The following is a 16,847-nucleotide window of genomic DNA, read 5'->3' on the forward strand; positions in this document are numbered from 1 at the left end:
TGACGTCATGGCGGGCGGCAGCCAATGGCGGCGCTGCCCGCCAGGGGATTTCCAGCTGAGGGGAGCGGAGCCCGGGAACATGGCGGAGGAGGGAGGTGAGGGGGGAACGGGAACGGGGATGGGAACGGGGAACGGGAACGGGGGGGAACGGGGACGGGGAGGGGGGAACGGGGATTGGGGGAGGGAACGGGGACGGGGAGGGAGGAACGGGAATGGGGGGAAAGGGGGCGGGGGGGAACGGAACGGGGAAGGGGGAACGGGGACGGGGAAGGGAACGGGAACGGGATATGTGCGTATCCATAGGGATATATGTGTGTGTCCACGGGGGATGTATGTGTGTGTCCATAGGGATATATGTGTGTGTGTCCGTAGGGATATATGCCTGTGTCCATAGGGATGCATGTGTGTGTCCGTAGGGATATACACGTGTGTCCATAGGGATGTATGCGTGTGTCCATAGGGATGTATGTGTGTGTCCGTAGGGATGTATGTGTGTGTCCATAGGGGATATATGTGTGTGTCCGTAGGGATGTATGTGTGTGTCCATAGGGATATGTGTGTGTCCGTAGGGATATGTGTGTGTCCGTAGGGATATGTGTGTATCCATAGGGATGTATGCGTGTATGCATGGGGGATATATGTGTGTGTCCATAGGGAATGTATGTGTGTGTCCATAGGGATATACGTGTGTGTCCTTAGGGATATATGCGTGTGTCCATAGGGATATAGGCGTGTATCCATAGCGATGTACACGTGTGTCCATAGGGGTGTATGTGTGTGTCCATCGGGGATATATGTGTGTGTCCATAGAGATGTACATGTCTGTCCATAGGGAATACGTGTGTGTCCATAGGGATATATGCGTGTGTCCATAGGGATGTATGTGTGTATACATAGAGATATATGTATGTATCCATTGGGATATGTGTGTGTATCCATAGGGATATATGTGTGTGTCCATAGGGGTGTATGTGTGTGTCCATAGGGATGTATGTGTGTGTCCATAGGGATGTATGTGTGTCCATAGGGATATATGTGTGTGTCCATAGGGGTGTATGTGTGTGTCCATAGGGTTGTATGTGTGTCCATAGGGATGTATGTGTGTGTCCATAGGGGTGTATATGTGTATCCATGGGGGATATATGTGTGTATCCATGGGGATGTACCTGTGTATCCATAGGGATATATGTGTGTATCCGTGGGGGTTGCTCCTGTGTATCCATGGGGGATATATGCACGTATCCATGGGGGATGTTCCCGTGTATCCATGGGGGATGTTCCCGTGTCTTTATTGGGTAACATTCCTGTATATCCATGGATTAACATTCCCATATATCCATGGATTAACCTTCCCATGTATCCATGGATTAAGATTCCCATGTATCCATGGATTAACCTTCCCATATATCCATGGATTAACCTTCCATATATCCATGGATTAACCTTCCCATGTATCCATGGATTAACCTTTCCATATATCCATGGATTAACATTCCCATATATCCATGGATTAACCTTTCCATATATCCATGGATTAACATTCCCATATATCCATGGATTAACCTTTCCATATATCCATGGATTAACATTCCCATATATCCATGGATTAACCTTCCCATGTATCCATGGATTAACCTTCCCATGTATCCATGGATTAACCTTCCCATATACCCATGGATTAACCTTCCCATATACCCATGGATTAACCTTCCCATATACCCATGGATTAACCTTCCCATATATCCATGGATTAACCTTCCCATGTATCCATGGATTAACCTTCCCATATATCCATGGATTAACCTTCCCATATATCCATGGATTAACCTTCCCGTGTTCCCATAGGAGCTGCCCTGCAGGATCCCGGCCTGGCCATGGCGCACGCTGCTCCTGTCCCTGGTAAGCTCCCCCTGATCCCATTGTTCCCCCTGGATCAGGGTGCCCCCAGCTCGGCTCCTGCAGGCTGGGGGTCCCCTCAGGGGGCACCCATGGGTGCGGGTCCCTCCATGGCCTTCCCTTTGCAGATGATTTAGGTGAGTGATTCCCGTCGGCATCCCGGTGTGTGTTGGGAGCCGGAACCGGATCCTGGACCTTCAGGTGATGGGATCCCACCTCCTGCATCCGTAGATCCCAGGGGGGAGCCCCCCATGGGATGCAGTGGGAGGTCAATGGAATGGGATGGGCTTGCTCAAAGCCCCCCTGAAGGAGGTGGGAAAGGGGCAGGATCCGCCTGGACCCATCCCTTGGGATCAGGCCCGGCTCAGAGGGGTCCTGCTCGCCCCATAGCGATCATCGAGGAGGTGATGAAGGAGGACGGATTCCAGCCGGATCCAGCCCCGCTCCATCCCAAACCCCCCCCCCGACCCTCGGCCAAGCTGGTGCCCCGCGGCTCCAGCCCCATGGTGGGCACCGCGGGGGCAGGCGGCGCCCCACAGCTCACCCAGAGCCTCAGCAGCCTCTCGCTGGGGGGGGAGCGGAGCCGGTGGATTCCCGGCGCCGGGAATGTGAAGGAGGAGCTGGAGGAGCTGCTGGAGCCGCCCCGGTTGGTGATCACGGAGCAGCCCAAGCAGCGCGGGATGCGCTTCCGCTACGAGTGCGAGGGCCGCTCGGCCGGGAGCATCCTGGGCCAGAGCAGCACCGAGGCCAGCAAGACCCTGCCCGCCATCGAGGTGAGCTGGGATCGGCCGGGATTGGGGTCGGGAAGGGGGTCGGGAGCTTGGGGGAAGCACAGGGAGGGAGAGGGATGTGGGGGAGTCAGCTGGGACCTCACGGACCCGCGTCATGGTGGGTCCACAGGGAAACGGCTCCGGGATGGATGGAGGAGGAGGAGGAGGATTTGGGGTGCGGGGTGAGGAGAAGATCATTGAAGGCCACCGACAGCCCCTTGTGTCCTATGGGAGCGCCCCATTGTGTCCTATGGGAGCTCCCTATTGTGTCCTATGGGAGCTCCCTATTGTGTCCTATGGGAGCGCCCCATTGTGTCCTATGGGAGCTCCCCACTGTGTCCTATGGGAGCTCCTCGTTGTGTCCTATGGGAGCGCCCCATTGTGTCCTATGGGAGCTCCCAATTGTGTCCTATGGGGGTTCTCCGTTGTGTCCTATGGGAGCTCCCTATTGTGTCCTATGGGAGAGCCCCATTGTGTCCTATGGGAGAGCCCCATTGTGTCCTATGGGAGCTCCCCATTGTGTCCTATGGGAGCTCCCCACTGTGTCCTATGGGAGCTCCCCATTGTGTCCTATGGGAGCTCCCCATTGTGTCCTATGGGAGCTCCCCATTGTGTCCTATGGGGGTTCTCCGTTGTGTCCTATGGGAGCTCCCAATTGTGTCCTATGGGGGTTCTCCGTTGTGTCCTATGGGAGCTCCCCATTGTGTCCTATGGGGGTTCTCCGTTGTGTCCTATGGGAGCTCCCAATTGTGTCCTATGGGGGTTCTCCGTTGTGTCCTATGGGAGCTCCCCATTGTGTCCTATGGGAGCTCCCCATTGTGTCCTATGGGAGCTCCCCATTGCATCCTATGGGGGTTCCCCATTGTGTCCTATGGGGGTTCTCTGTTGTGTCCTATGGGAACTCCTCATTGTGTCCTATGGGAGCTCCCTATTGTGTCCTATGGGAGCTCCTCATTGTGTCCTATGGGAGCTCTCCATTGTGTCCTATGGGGGTTCTCCGTTGTGTCCTATGGGAGCTCCCCGTTGTGTCCTATGGGAGCTCCCCACTGTGTCCTATGGGAACTTCCCATTGTGTCCTATGGGGGTTCTCCATTGTGTCCTATGGGAGCTCTCCATTGTGTCCTATGGGGGTTCTCCATTGTGTCCTATGGGAGCTCTCCGTTGTGTCCTATGGGAGCTCTCCATTGCGTCCTATGGGAGTTCCCAATTGTGTCCTATGGGGGTTCCCCACTGTGTCCTATGGGGGTTCCCCACTGTGTCCTGTGGGGGTTCTCCGTTGTTTCCTATGGGAGCTTCCCGTTGTGTCTTATGGGAGCTCCTCATTGTGTCCTATGGGAGCTCCTCATTGTGTCCTGTGGGAGTTCCCCATTGTGTCCTATGGGAGCTCCCCATTGTGTCCTATGGGAGCTCCCCATTGTGTCCTATGGGAACTCCCCATTGTGTCCTATAGGAACTCCTCATTGTGTCCTATGGGAGCTCCTCATTGTGTCCTATGGGAACTCCTCATTGTGTCCTATGGGAGCTTCCCATTGTGTCCTATAGGAACTCCTCATTGTGTCCTATGGGAGCTCCCCACTGCATCCAATGGTAGCTGCAGGTCCAAGGGGGGGGAACACCCACTGCCTAAAGGGGCTCCAGGGGACCTGAAGAGGGGCTTTGGCCACGGGATGGATGGGATGAGATAATGGGAGCAGGGAGAGGTGGATGGGATCTTGGGATGAAGCTCTTCCCCCCGAGGCTGGTGGGATGCTATGGAGCCATTGGGATGCTCCATCCCTGGCAGTGCCCAAGGAGCAGCCTGCCCTATGGAAGGCATCCCCGAGGGTTGGATCCGGGTGCTTCCAGCCCCTTCCCTGGCTCTCCCTTGGGTGCTGCTGGCCCATGGGTGCTGCCCCCACCCCCCGGGTGCCCCATGGCCGGGTTTGGTCCCTGCAGCTCCTGAACTGCGGCGCGATCCCGGAGGTGACGGTGACCGCGTGCCTGGTGTGGAAGGATTGGCCCCACCGCGTGCACCCCCATGGGCTGGTGGGCAAGGACTGCAGCAACGGCCTCTGCCAGGTGGTGCTGAGGCCCCAGAGCAACCCCCGGCACAGGTACCGGCATGGGATGGGGTTGGGATGAGGCTGGGATGGAAGGAGCTGGCTCCAGGAGGTGGGAAGGAGGCAGGATTCCAGGTTGGGATGGGTTGGGATGGAAGGAGCTGGCTCCAGGAAGGTGGGAAGGGGGCAGGATTCCAGGTTGGGATGGGTTGGGATGGAAGGAGCTGCCTCCAGGAAGGTGGGAAGGGGGCAGGATTCCAGGTTGGGATGGGTTGGGATGGAAGGAGCTGCCTCCAGGAGGTGGGAAGGGGCAGGATTCCAGGTTGGGATGGGTTGGGATGGAAGGAGCTGCCTCCAGGAAGGTGGGAAGGGGGCAGGATTCCAGGTTGGGATGGGTTGGGATGGAAGGAGCTGCCTCCAGGAGGTGGGAAGGGGCAGGATTCCAGGTTGGGATGGGTTGGGATGGAAGGAGCTGCCTCCAGGAAGGTGGGAAGGGGCAGGATTCCAGGTTGGGATGGGTTGGGATGGAAGGAGCTGCCTCCAGGAAGGTGGGAAGGGGGCAGGATTCTGAGTTGGGATGGGTTGGGATGGAAGGAGCTGCCTCCAGGAGGTGGGAAGGGGGCAGGATTCCAGGTTGGGATGGGTTGGGATGGAAGGAGCTGCCTCCAGGAGGTGGGAAGGGGGCAGGATTCCAGGTTGGGATGGGTTGGGATGGAAGGAGCTGCCTCCAGGAAGGTGGGAAGGGGGCAGGATTCCAGGTTGGGATGGGTTGGGATGGAAGGAGCTGCCTCCAGGAAGGTGGGATGGGGGCAGGATTCCAGGTTGGGATGGGTTGGGATGGAAGGAGCTGGCTCCAGGAGGTGGGAAGGGGGCAGGATTCCAGGTTGGGATGGGTTGGGATGGAAGGAGCTGGCTCCAGGAAGGTGGGAAGGGGGCAGGATTCCAGGTTGGGATGGGTTGGGATGGAAGGAGCTGCCTCCAGGAAGGTGGGAAGGGGCAGGATTCCAGGTTGGGATGGGTTGGGATGGAAGGAGCTGGCTCCAGGAGGTGGGAAGGGGGCAGGATTCCAGGTTGGGATGGGTTGGGATGGAAGGAGCTGGCTCCAGGAAGGTGGGAAGGGGGCAGGATTCCAGGTTGGGATGGGTTGGGATGGAAGGAGCTGCCTCCAGGAGGTGGGAAGGGGCAGGATTCCAGGTTGGGATGGGTTGGGATGGAAGGAGCTGGCTCCAGGAGGTGGGAAGGGGGCAGGATTCCAGGTTGGGATGGGTTGGGATGGAAGGAGCTGCCTCCAGGAAGGTGGGAAGGGGGCAGGATTCCAGGTTGGGATGGGTTGGGATGGAAGGAGCTGCCTCCAGGAAGGTGGGAAGGGGCAGGATTCCAGGTTGGGATGGGTTGGGATGGAAGGAGCTGCCTCCAGGAGGTGGGAAGGGGGCAGGATTCCAGGTTGGGATGGGTTGGGATGGAAGGAGCTGCCTCCAGGAGGTGGGAAGGGGGCAGGATTCCAGGTTGGGATGGGTTGGGATGGAAGGAGCTGCCTCCAGGAAGGTGGGAAGGGGGCAGGATTCCAGGTTGGGATGGGTTGGGATGGAAGGAGCTGCCTCCAGGAAGGTGGGAAGGGGGCAGGATTCCAGGTTGGGATGGGTTGGGATGGAAGGAGCTGCCTCCAGGAGGTGGGAAGGGGGCAGGATTCCAGGTTGGGATGGGTTGGGATGGAAGGAGCTGGCTCCAGGAGGTGGGAAGGGGGCAGGATTCCAGGTTGGGATGGGTTGGGATGGAAGGAGCTGCCTCCAGGAAGGTGGGAAGGGGGCAGGATTCCAGGTTGGGATGGGTTGGGATGGAAGGAGCTGCCTCCAGGAAGGTGGGAAGGGGCAGGATTCCAGGTTGGGATGGGTTGGGATGGAAGGAGCTGCCTCCAGGAAGGTGGGAAGGGGCAGGATTCCAGGTTGGGATGGGTTGGGATGGAAGGAGCTGCCTCCAGGAAGGTGGGAAGGGGGCAGGATTCCAGGTTGGGATGGGTTGGGATGGAAGGAGCTGCCTCCAGGGAGGTGGGAAGGGGCAGGATTCCAGGTTAGGATGGGTTGGGATGGAAGGAGCTGCCTCCAGGAAAGTGGGAAGGGGGCGGATTCCAGGTTGGGAAGGGGTTGCAATGGGTTGGGATGGAAGGATCTGCCTCTGGGAGGGTGGGAGGGGCAGGATTCTGAGTTGGGATGTGGTTGGGATGGAAGGAGCTGCCTCCAGGAGGTGGGAAGGGGCAGGATTCCAGGTTGGGATGGGTTTAGGATGGGGCTGGGATGGAAGGAGCCATCTCCAGGAAGTGCAAAGGGGTAGGATTGCAGGTTGGGATGGATTGGGATGGGGTTGGGATGGGGTTGAGATGGATTGGGATAGGGTTGGGATGAGGTTGGGATGGGGTTGAGATGGATTGGGATGGGGTTGGGACGGGGTTGGGTTGGGATGGGGTTGGGATGGGTAGGGATGGGTTGAGATGGGTTAGGATGGGGTTGGGATGGGTTAGGATGGGGTTGGGATGAGTACGGATGGGTTGAGATGGGGTTGGGTTGGGATGGGGTTGGGATGAGTACGGATGGGTTGGGATGGGGTTGGGTTGGGATGGAGTTGGGATGGGTTGTGATGGAGTTGGGATGGGTTGGGACGGGGTTGGGATGGGGTTGGGTTGGGATGGAGTTGGGATGGGTTGTGATGGAGTTGGGATGGGTTGGGACGGAGTTGGGATGGGTTGGGATGCAGTTGGGATGGGTTGGGACAGGGTTGGGATGGAGTTGGGATGGGTTGGGACGGGGTTGGGATGGGTTGGGACAGGGTTGGGATGGGTTGGGATGGAGTTGGGATGGGTTGGGATGGAGTTGGGATGGGTTGGGATGGGGTTGGGTTGGGATGGGTAGGGATGGGGCTGGGACGGGGTAGGGATGGGGTTAGGATGGATGGGGTTGGGATGAGTTGGGACAGGGTTGGGATGGGTTTGGATGGGGTTGGGATGGAGTTGGGATGGGTTGGGATGGGGTTGGGATGGCTTGGGATGGAGGTGGGATGGGTTGGGATGGGGTTGGGATGGCTTAGGATGGGGATGGGATGGGTTAGGGTGGAGTTGGGATGGGTTAGGATGGAGTTGGTATGGGTTAGGATGGGGTTGGGATGGGATTGGGATGGGTAGGGATGGGTTGGGATGGGGCTGGTATGGGTTGGGATGGGTTTGGGATGGGGTTGGGATGGGTTAGGATGGCGTTGGGACGGGGTTGGGATGGAGGTGGGATGGGTTGGGATGGGGTTGGGATGAGTACGGATGGGTTGGGATGGGTTAGGATGGAGTTGGGATGGGTATGGGTGGGTTGGGATGGAGTTGGGATGGGTATGGGTGGGTTGGGATGGAGTTGGGATGGGTTAGGATGGGGTTGGGATGGGCAGGGATGGTTTGGGATGGGTTAGGATGGGGTTGGGATGGGCAGGGATGGGTTGGGATGGAGTTGGGATGGGTTAGGATGGGGTTGGGATGGGTACGGATGGGTTAGGATGGGGTTGGGATGGGTATGGATGGGTACGGATGGGTTGGGATGGGGTTGGGATGGGTACGGATGTGTTGGGATGGGTATGGATGGGTTAGGATGGGTATGGATGGGTTGGGATGGAGTTCAGATGGGTTACGATGGAGTTAGGATGGGTACGGATGGGTTGGGATGGGTATGGATGGGTTAGGATGGGGTTGGGATGGGTTAGGATGGGGTTGGGATGGAGTTCAGATGGGTTACAATGGAGCTAGGATGGGTTGGGATGGGTATGGATGGGTTGGGATGGGTACGGATGGTTTGGGATGGGTTAGGATGGGGTTGGGATGGGTACGGATAGGTTGGGATGGGTTAGGATGGAGTTGGGATGGGTTAGGATGGAGTTGGGATGGGTTAGGATGGAGTTGGGATGGGTACGGATGGGTTGGGATGGGTTAGGATGGGTTGGGATGGGTATGGATGGGTTAGGATGGGGTTGGGATGGAGTTGGGATGGGTACGGATGTGTTGGGATGGGTACAGATCGGTTGGGATGGGTATGGATGGGTTGTGATGAGTTGGGATGGAGTTCAGATGGGTTACAATGGAGCTAGGATGGGTACGGATGGGTTGGGATGGGTTGGGATGGAGTTCAGATGGGTTACAATGGAGCTAGGATGGGTTGGGATGGGTATGGATGGGTTGGGATGGGTACGGATGGGTTGGGATGGGTATGCATGGGTTGGGATGGGGTTGGGATGGAAGGAGCCGCTCCATCCCATCTCTGCAGCTTCAGCAACCTGGGCATCCAGTGCGTGAAGAAGAAGGAGATCGAGGCGGCCATCGAGAAGAAGCTCCAGTTGGGAATCGACCCCTTCAAAGGTAGCTCCAGGGGCTCCGTCCGTGTCCCGGTGGGATGAGCCCATCCCCGTGGGGCCACCAACCCCCCCTGTGGTGTCCCCCCCGCAGCCGGAGCGCTCCGGAACCACCAGGAGGTGGACATGAACGTGGTGCGGATCTGCTTCCAGGCTTCCTACCGGGATGCGGCGGGACACACGCGGCACCTCGGGCCCGTGCTCTCTGAGCCCATCTTCGACAAGAGTACGTGGGGAGCGATCCCGATCCGTGGGGGGGGATCCCAAGGGGAAGGAGCCCGATCCCATTCTATGGGGGATTGGGTGGGAAGGGATAATCCCAATGGGAACGTTTCTGATCCCATTCCATGGGGATTGGGTGGGAAGGGATGATCCCGATCCCATTCTATGGGGATGGGGTTGGAAGGAATGATCCCGATCCCATTCTATGGGGGATTGGGTGGGAAGGGATAATCCCAATGGGAACGTTTCTGATCCCATTCTATGGGGATTGGGTGGGAAGGGATGATCCCAATGGGAATGTTCCCAGTCCCATTCTGAGAGGGTGGGTCGGAAAGAGATGATCCTGATGGGAACATTTATGATCCTATTCCATGGGGATTGGGTGGGAAGGGATGATCCCAATGGGAATGTTCCCAGTCCCATTCTATGGGGCATTGGGTGGGAAGGGATGATCCCGATGGGAATGATCCCGATCCCATTCCATGGGGTTTGGGTGGGAAGGGATGATCCCAATGGGAATGTTCCCAGTCCCATTCTATGGGGGATTGGGTGGGAAGGGATGATCCCAATGGGAATGTTCCCAGTCCCATTCTATGGGGATTGGGTGGGAAGGGATGATCCCGATGGGAACGTTTCTGATCCCATTCCATGGGGTTTGGGTGGGAAGGGATGATCCCGATGGGAACGTTCCCGATCCCATTCCATGGGGTTTGGGTGGGAAGGGATGATCCCGATGGGAACGTTCCCGATCCCATTCCATGGGGTTTGGGTGGGAAGGGATGATCCCGATGGGAACGTTTCTGATCCCATTCCATGGGGTTTGGGTGGGAAGGGATGATCCCGATGGGAACGTTCCCGATCCCATTCCATGGGGTTTGGGTGGGAAGGGATGATCCCGATGGGAACGTTCCCGATCCCATTCCATGGGGTTTGGGTGGGAAGGGATGATCCCGATGGGAACGTTCCCGATCCCATTCCATGGGGTTTGGGTGGGAAGGGATGATCCCGATGGGAACGTTCCCGATCCCATTCCATGGGGTTTGGGTGGGAAGGGATGATCCCGATGGGAATGTTCCCGATCCCATTCCATGGGGTTTGGGTGGGAAGGGATGATCCCGATGGGAACGTTCCCGATCCTAATTCCATGAGGTTTGGGTGGGAAGGGATGATCCCGATGGGAACGTTCCCGATCCCATTCCATGGGGTTTGGGTGGGAAGGGATGATCCCGATGGGAACGTTCCCGATCCCATTCCATGGGGTTTGGGTGGGAAGGGATGATCCCGATGGGAACGTTCCCGATCCCATTCCATGGGGATTGGGTGGGACGGGATGATCCCGATGGGAACGTTCCCGATCCCATTCCATGGGGTTTGGGTGGGAAGGGATGATCCCGATGGGAACGTTCCCGATCCCATTCCATGGGGTTTGGGTGGGAAGGGATGATCCCGATGGGAACGTTCCCGATCCCATTCCATGGGGTTTGGGTGGGAAGGGATGATCCTGATGGGAACGTTCCCGATCCCATTCCATGGGGTTTGGGTGGGAAGGGATGATCCTGATGGGAACGTTCCCGATCCCATTCCATGGTGATCCCATAGAATCCACCAACACGTCGGAGCTGCGGATCTGCCGCATGAACAAGGAGAGCGGGCCCTGCACGGGGGGCGAGGAGCTTTACCTGCTCTGCGACAAGGTCCAGAAAGGTACCGGGATCACACTGGGATTGCACTGGGATTGCACTGGGATTGCACTGGGATACACTGGGATTGCACTGGGATACACTGGGACTGCACCAGGAGCGCACCGGGACACACTGGGATCACATCTGGGTACACTGGGACACACTGGGATCACATCTGGGTACACTGGGACACACTGGGATCACATATGGGTACACTGGGATCACATCTGGGTACACTGGGACACACTGGGATGGCATCTGGGTACACTGGGACACTGGGATCGCACCTGGGTACACTGGGACACACTGGGATTGCATCTGGGTACACTGGGACACACTGGGATTGCATCTGGGTACACTGGGACACACTGGGATAGCATCTGGGTACACTGGGACACACTGGGATAGCATCTGGGTACACTGGGACACACTGAGATAGCATCTGGGTACACTGGGACACACTGGGATCGCATCTGGGTACACTGGGATCACATATGGGTACACTGGGATCACATATGGGTACACTGGGATTGCATCTGGGTACCCTGGGACACACTGGGATGGCATCTGGGTACACTGGGATGGCATCTGGGTACACTGGGATAGCATCTGGGTACTGGGATCGCATCTGGGTACACTGGGATCGCATCTGGGTACACTGGGATAGCATCTGGGTACTGGGATCGCATCTGGGTACACTGGGATCGCATCTGGGTACACTGGGATCGCATCTGGGTACACTGGGATCGCATCTGGGTACACTGGGATGGCATCTGGGTACACTGGGATGGCATCTGGGTACACTGGGATAGCATCTGGGTACTGGGATCGCATCTGGGTACACTGGGATGGCATCTGGGTACACTGGGATGGCATCTGGGTACACTGGGATCACATCTGGGTATACTGGGATCGCATCTGGGTACACTGGGATCGCATCTGGGTACACTGGGATCGCATCTGGGTACACTGGGATCGCATCTGGGTACACTGGGACACACTGGGATCACATCTGGGTACACTGGGATCACATATGGGTACACTGGGATCACATATGGGTACACTGGGATTGCATCTGGGTACCCTGGGACACACTGGGATGGCATCTGGGTACACTGGGATGGCATCTGGGTACACTGGGATAGCATCTGGGTACTGGGATCGCATCTGGGTACACTGGGATCGCATCTGGGTACACTGGGATAGCATCTGGGTACTGGGATCGCATCTGGGTACACTGGGATCGCATCTGGGTACACTGGGATCGCATCTGGGTACACTGGGATCGCATCTGGGTACACTGGGATGGCATCTGGGTACACTGGGATGGCATCTGGGTACACTGGGATAGCATCTGGGTACTGGGATCGCATCTGGGTACACTGGGATGGCATCTGGGTACACTGGGATGGCATCTGGGTACACTGGGATCACATCTGGGTATACTGGGATCGCATCTGGGTACACTGGGATCGCATCTGGGTACACTGGGATCGCATCTGGGTACACTGGGATCGCATCTGGGTACACTGGGACACACTGGGATCACATCTGGGTACACTGGGATCACATATGGGTACACTGGGATTGCACTGGGAGCACACTGGGATCACATCTGGGTACACTGGGATCACATATGGGTACACTGGGATTGCACTGGGAGCACACTGGGATCACATCTGGGTACACTGGGATGGCATCTGGGTACACTGGGATCACATCTGGGTACACTGGGATAGCATCTGGGTACACTGGGATCACATCTGGGTACACTGGGATCGCATCTGGGTACACTGGGATCACATCTGGGTACACTGGGATGGCATCTGGGTACCCTAGGATTGCATTGGGAGCACTGGGCTCTATAGGATGCTCTAGGGCTCCATAGGATGCTATGGGGCTCCATAGGATGCTGTAGGTCTCTAGAATGCTCTAGGGCTCCATAGGATGCTATGGGGCTCTATAGGATGCTGTAAGTCTCTAGGATACTCTAGGGCTCTGTAGGATGCTGTAGATCTCTCTAGGATGCTCTAGGTGTCTCTAGGATGCTCTAGGATGCTGTGGGGCGCTATGGGGTGCTGTGGGTCTCCGTCCCGTGCAGAGGACATTGCGGTGGTGTTCCGCACGGCCACGTGGGAGGTGGATGCTGTAGGTGTCTCTAGGATGCTCTAGGATGCTGTAGGATGCTCTAGGATGCTCTAGGATGCTGTAGGATGCTCTAGGATGCTATGGGGCTCCATAGGATGCTGTAGGATGCTATGGGGCGCTATGGGGCGCTGTGGGTCTCCGTCCCGTGCAGAGGACATCGCGGTGGTGTTCCGCACGGCCACGTGGGAGGTGGATGCTGTAGGTGTCTCTAGGATGCTGTAGGATGCTATGGGGCTCCATAGGATGCTGTAGGATGCTATGGGGCGCTATGGGGCTCTATGGGGCGCAGTGGGTCTCCGTCCCGTGCAGAGGACATCGCGGTGGTGTTCCGCACGGCCACGTGGGAGGTGGATGCTGTAGGTGTCTCTAGGATGCTGTAGGATGCTATGGGGCTCCATAGGATGCTATAGGATGCTATGGGGCGCTGTGGGGCGCTATGGGGCGCTGTGGGTCTCCGTCCCGTGCAGAGGACATCGCGGTGGTGTTCCGCACGGCCACGTGGGAGGTGGATGCTGTAGGATGCTGTAGGATGCTGTAGGATGCTATGGGGCTCCATAGGATGCTATGGGGCGCTATGGGGCGCTGTGGGTCTCCGTCCCGTGCAGAGGACATCGCGGTGGTGTTCCGCACGGCCACGTGGGAGGTGGATGCTGTCGGTGTCTCTAGGATGCTGTAGGATGCTATGGGGCTCCATAGGATGCTCTAGGATGCTGTAGGTGTCTCTAGGATGCTGTAGGATGCTATGGGGCTCCACAGGATGCTATGGGGTGCTATGGGGCGCTGTGGGTCTCCGTCCCGTGCAGAGGACATCGCGGTGGTGTTCCGCACGGCCACGTGGGAGGTGGATGCTGTAGGTCTCTAGGATGCTCTAGGGCGCTATGGGGCGCTGTGGGGTGCTATGGGGCGCTGTGGGTCTCCGTCCCGTGCAGAGGACATCGCGGTGGTGTTCCGCATGGCCACGTGGGAGGTGGATGCTGTAGGTGTCTCTAGGATGCTCTAGGATGCTGTAGGATGCTCTAGGATGCTATGGGGCGCTATGGGGCGCTATGGGGCGCTGTGGGTCTCCGTCCCGTGCAGAGGACATCGCGGTGGTGTTCCGCACGGCCACGTGGGAGGTGGATGCTGTAGGTCTGTATAGGATGCTATGGGATGCTGTAGGATGCTCTAGGATGCTGTAGGATGCTCTAGGATGCTGTAGGATGCTATGGGGCTCCATAGGATGCTATGGGGCGCTATGGGGCGCTGTGGGTCTCCGTCCCGTGCAGAGGACATCGCGGTGGTGTTCCGCATGTCCACGTGGGAGGTGGATGCCTTAGGTGTCTCTAGGATGCTGTAGGATGCTATGGGGCTCCATAGGATGCTGTAGGATGCTATGGGGCGCTATGGGGTGCTATGGGGCGCTGTGGGTCTCCGTCCCGTGCAGAGGACATCGCGGTGGTGTTCCGCACGGCCACGTGGGAGGTGGATGCTGTAGGTGTCTCTAGGATGCTCTAGGATGCTCTAGGATGCTGTAGGATGCTATGGGGCGCTATGGGGCGCTGTGGGTCTCCGTCCCGTGCAGAGGACATCGCGGTGGTGTTCCGCACGGCCACGTGGGAGGTGGATGCTGTAGGTGTCTCTAGGATGCTGTAGGATGCTATGGGGCTCCATAGGATGCTGTAGGATGCTATGGGGCTCCATAGGATGCTATAGGATGCTATGGGGCGCTGTGGGTCTCCGTCCCGTGCAGAGGACATCGCGGTGGTGTTCCGCACGGCCACGTGGGAGGTGGATGCTGTAGGATGCTGTAGGATGCTGTAGGATGCTATGGGGCTCCATAGGATGCTATGGGGCGCTATGGGGCGCTGTGGGTCTCCGTCCCGTGCAGAGGACATCGCGGTGGTGTTCCGCACGGCCACGTGGGAGGTGGATGCTGTAGGTGTCTCTAGGATGCTGTAGGATGCTATGGGGCTCCATAGGATGCTCTAGGATGCTGTAGGATGCTCTAGGATGCTGTAGGATGCTATGGGGCTCCATAGGATGCTCTAGGATGCTGTAGGATGCTCTAGGATGCTGTAGGATGCTATGGGGCTCCATAGGATGCTATGGGGCGCTGTGGGTCTCCGTCCCGTGCAGAGGACATCGCGGTGGTGTTCCGCACGGCCACGTGGGAGGTGGATGCTGTAGGTGTCTCTAGGATGCTCTAGGATGCTCTAGGATGCTGTAGGATGCTCTAGGATGCTGTAGGATGCTATGGGGCTCCATAGGATGCTATGGGGCGCTGTGGGTCTCCGTCCCGTGCAGAGGACATCGCGGTGGTGTTCCGCACGGCCACGTGGGAGGTGGATGCTGTAGGTGTCTCTAGGATTCTCTAGGATGCTGTAGGATGCTCTAGGATGCTGTAGGATGCTATGGGGCTCCATAGGATGCTATAGGATGCTATGGGGCGCTGTGGGTCTCCGTCCCGTGCAGAGGACATCGCGGTGGTGTTCCGCACGGCCACGTGGGAGGTGGATGCTGTAGGTGTCTCTAGGATTCTCTAGGATGCTGTAGGATGCTCTAGGATGCTGTAGGATGCTATGGGGCTCCATAGGATGCTATAGGATGCTATGGGGCGCTGTGGGTCTCCGTCCCGTGCAGAGGACATCGCGGTGGTGTTCCGCACGGCCACGTGGGAGGTGGATGCTGTAGGTGTCTCTAGGATGCTCTAGGATGCTGTAGGATGCTGTAGGATGCTGTAGGATGCTATGGGGCTCCATAGGATGCTATGGGGCGCTGTGGGTCTCCGTCCCGTGCAGAGGACATCGCGGTGGTGTTCCGCACGGCCACGTGGGAGGCCCGCGCCGACTTCTCGCAGGCCGACGTTCACCGCCAGGTCGCCATCGTGCTCCGGACCCCCCCGTACCGGGAGCTGGAGCTGCAGCGGCCCGTGGAGGTGGAGGTGGTGCTGCAGCGCCTGACCGACAGCGCCTGCAGCCAGGCCTTCACCTTCACGTACCTGCCCCACAGCCACGGTAACGGGGGGGGATGGGGGGGGGGGGGGATGGGGATGGGGATGGGGGGGGCATGGGGGGATGGGGGGGGATGGGGGTGTGGGAGGGATGGGGATGGTGGGGGGGATGGGAATGGGGGGGGATGGGGGAGAATGGGGATGGGGGGGATGGGGGTGTGGGGGGAGATGGGGATGGGGGGGGATGGGGATGGGGGGGATGGGGATGTGGGGGGGATGGGGGTGTGGGGGGGATGGGGATGTGGGGGGGGATGGGAATGGGGGGGGATGGGGGAGAATGGGGATGGGGGGGATGGGGGTGTGGGGGGAGATGGGGATGGGGGGGGATGGGGATGGGGGGGATGGGGATGTGGGGGGGATGGGGGTGTGGGGGGGATGGGGATGTGGGGGGGGATGGGAATGGGGGGGATGGGGGAGAATGGGGATGGGGGGATGGGGGTGTGGGGGGGAATGGGGGGGGATGGGGGGGGATGGGGGGGGAGAATGGGGATTGGGGGAGATGGGGGTGTGGGGGGGGATGGGGGTGTGGGGGGGATGGGGGGATGGGGGTGGGGGTGATGGGGATGGTGGGGGGGATGGGGATGTGGGCGGGAATGGGGGTGTGGGGGGGATGGGGATGGTGGGGGGGATGGGGGTGTGGGGAGGATGGGGATGTGGGGGGGGGATGGGAATGGGTGGGGATGGGGGGATGGGGGGGAATGGGGATGTGGGGGGGATGGGGATGTGA

The 16,847-nt window shown here is 58.6% G+C and overlaps 1 protein-coding gene across 1 annotated transcript; it reads left to right on the forward strand.

The window, feature by feature from the left end:
• Positions 1 to 7: 7 nt before the first annotated feature.
• RELB (RELB proto-oncogene, NF-kB subunit) lies at positions 8 to 16,139 on the forward strand (the record flags this gene model as incomplete). The annotated part of the gene is made up of 8 exons (XM_061443813.1): positions 8 to 95; positions 1,828 to 1,899; positions 2,287 to 2,669; positions 4,602 to 4,759; positions 8,995 to 9,086; positions 9,174 to 9,305; positions 10,901 to 11,005; positions 15,909 to 16,139. Coding segments are annotated over exons 1-8 (1,261 nt in total), but the record flags the coding sequence as incomplete, so codon positions are not given.
• Between the last annotated feature and the right edge of the window lie 708 nt (positions 16,140 to 16,847).

Source organism: Pezoporus flaviventris, unplaced genomic scaffold (assembly GCF_033815535.1).
Source record: "Pezoporus flaviventris isolate CSIRO_AGI_PZ_B2104156 unplaced genomic scaffold, CSIRO_AGI_Pfla_v1 ptg000532l, whole genome shotgun sequence".
Lineage (NCBI taxonomy): Eukaryota > Metazoa > Chordata > Aves > Psittaciformes > Psittacidae > Pezoporus > Pezoporus flaviventris.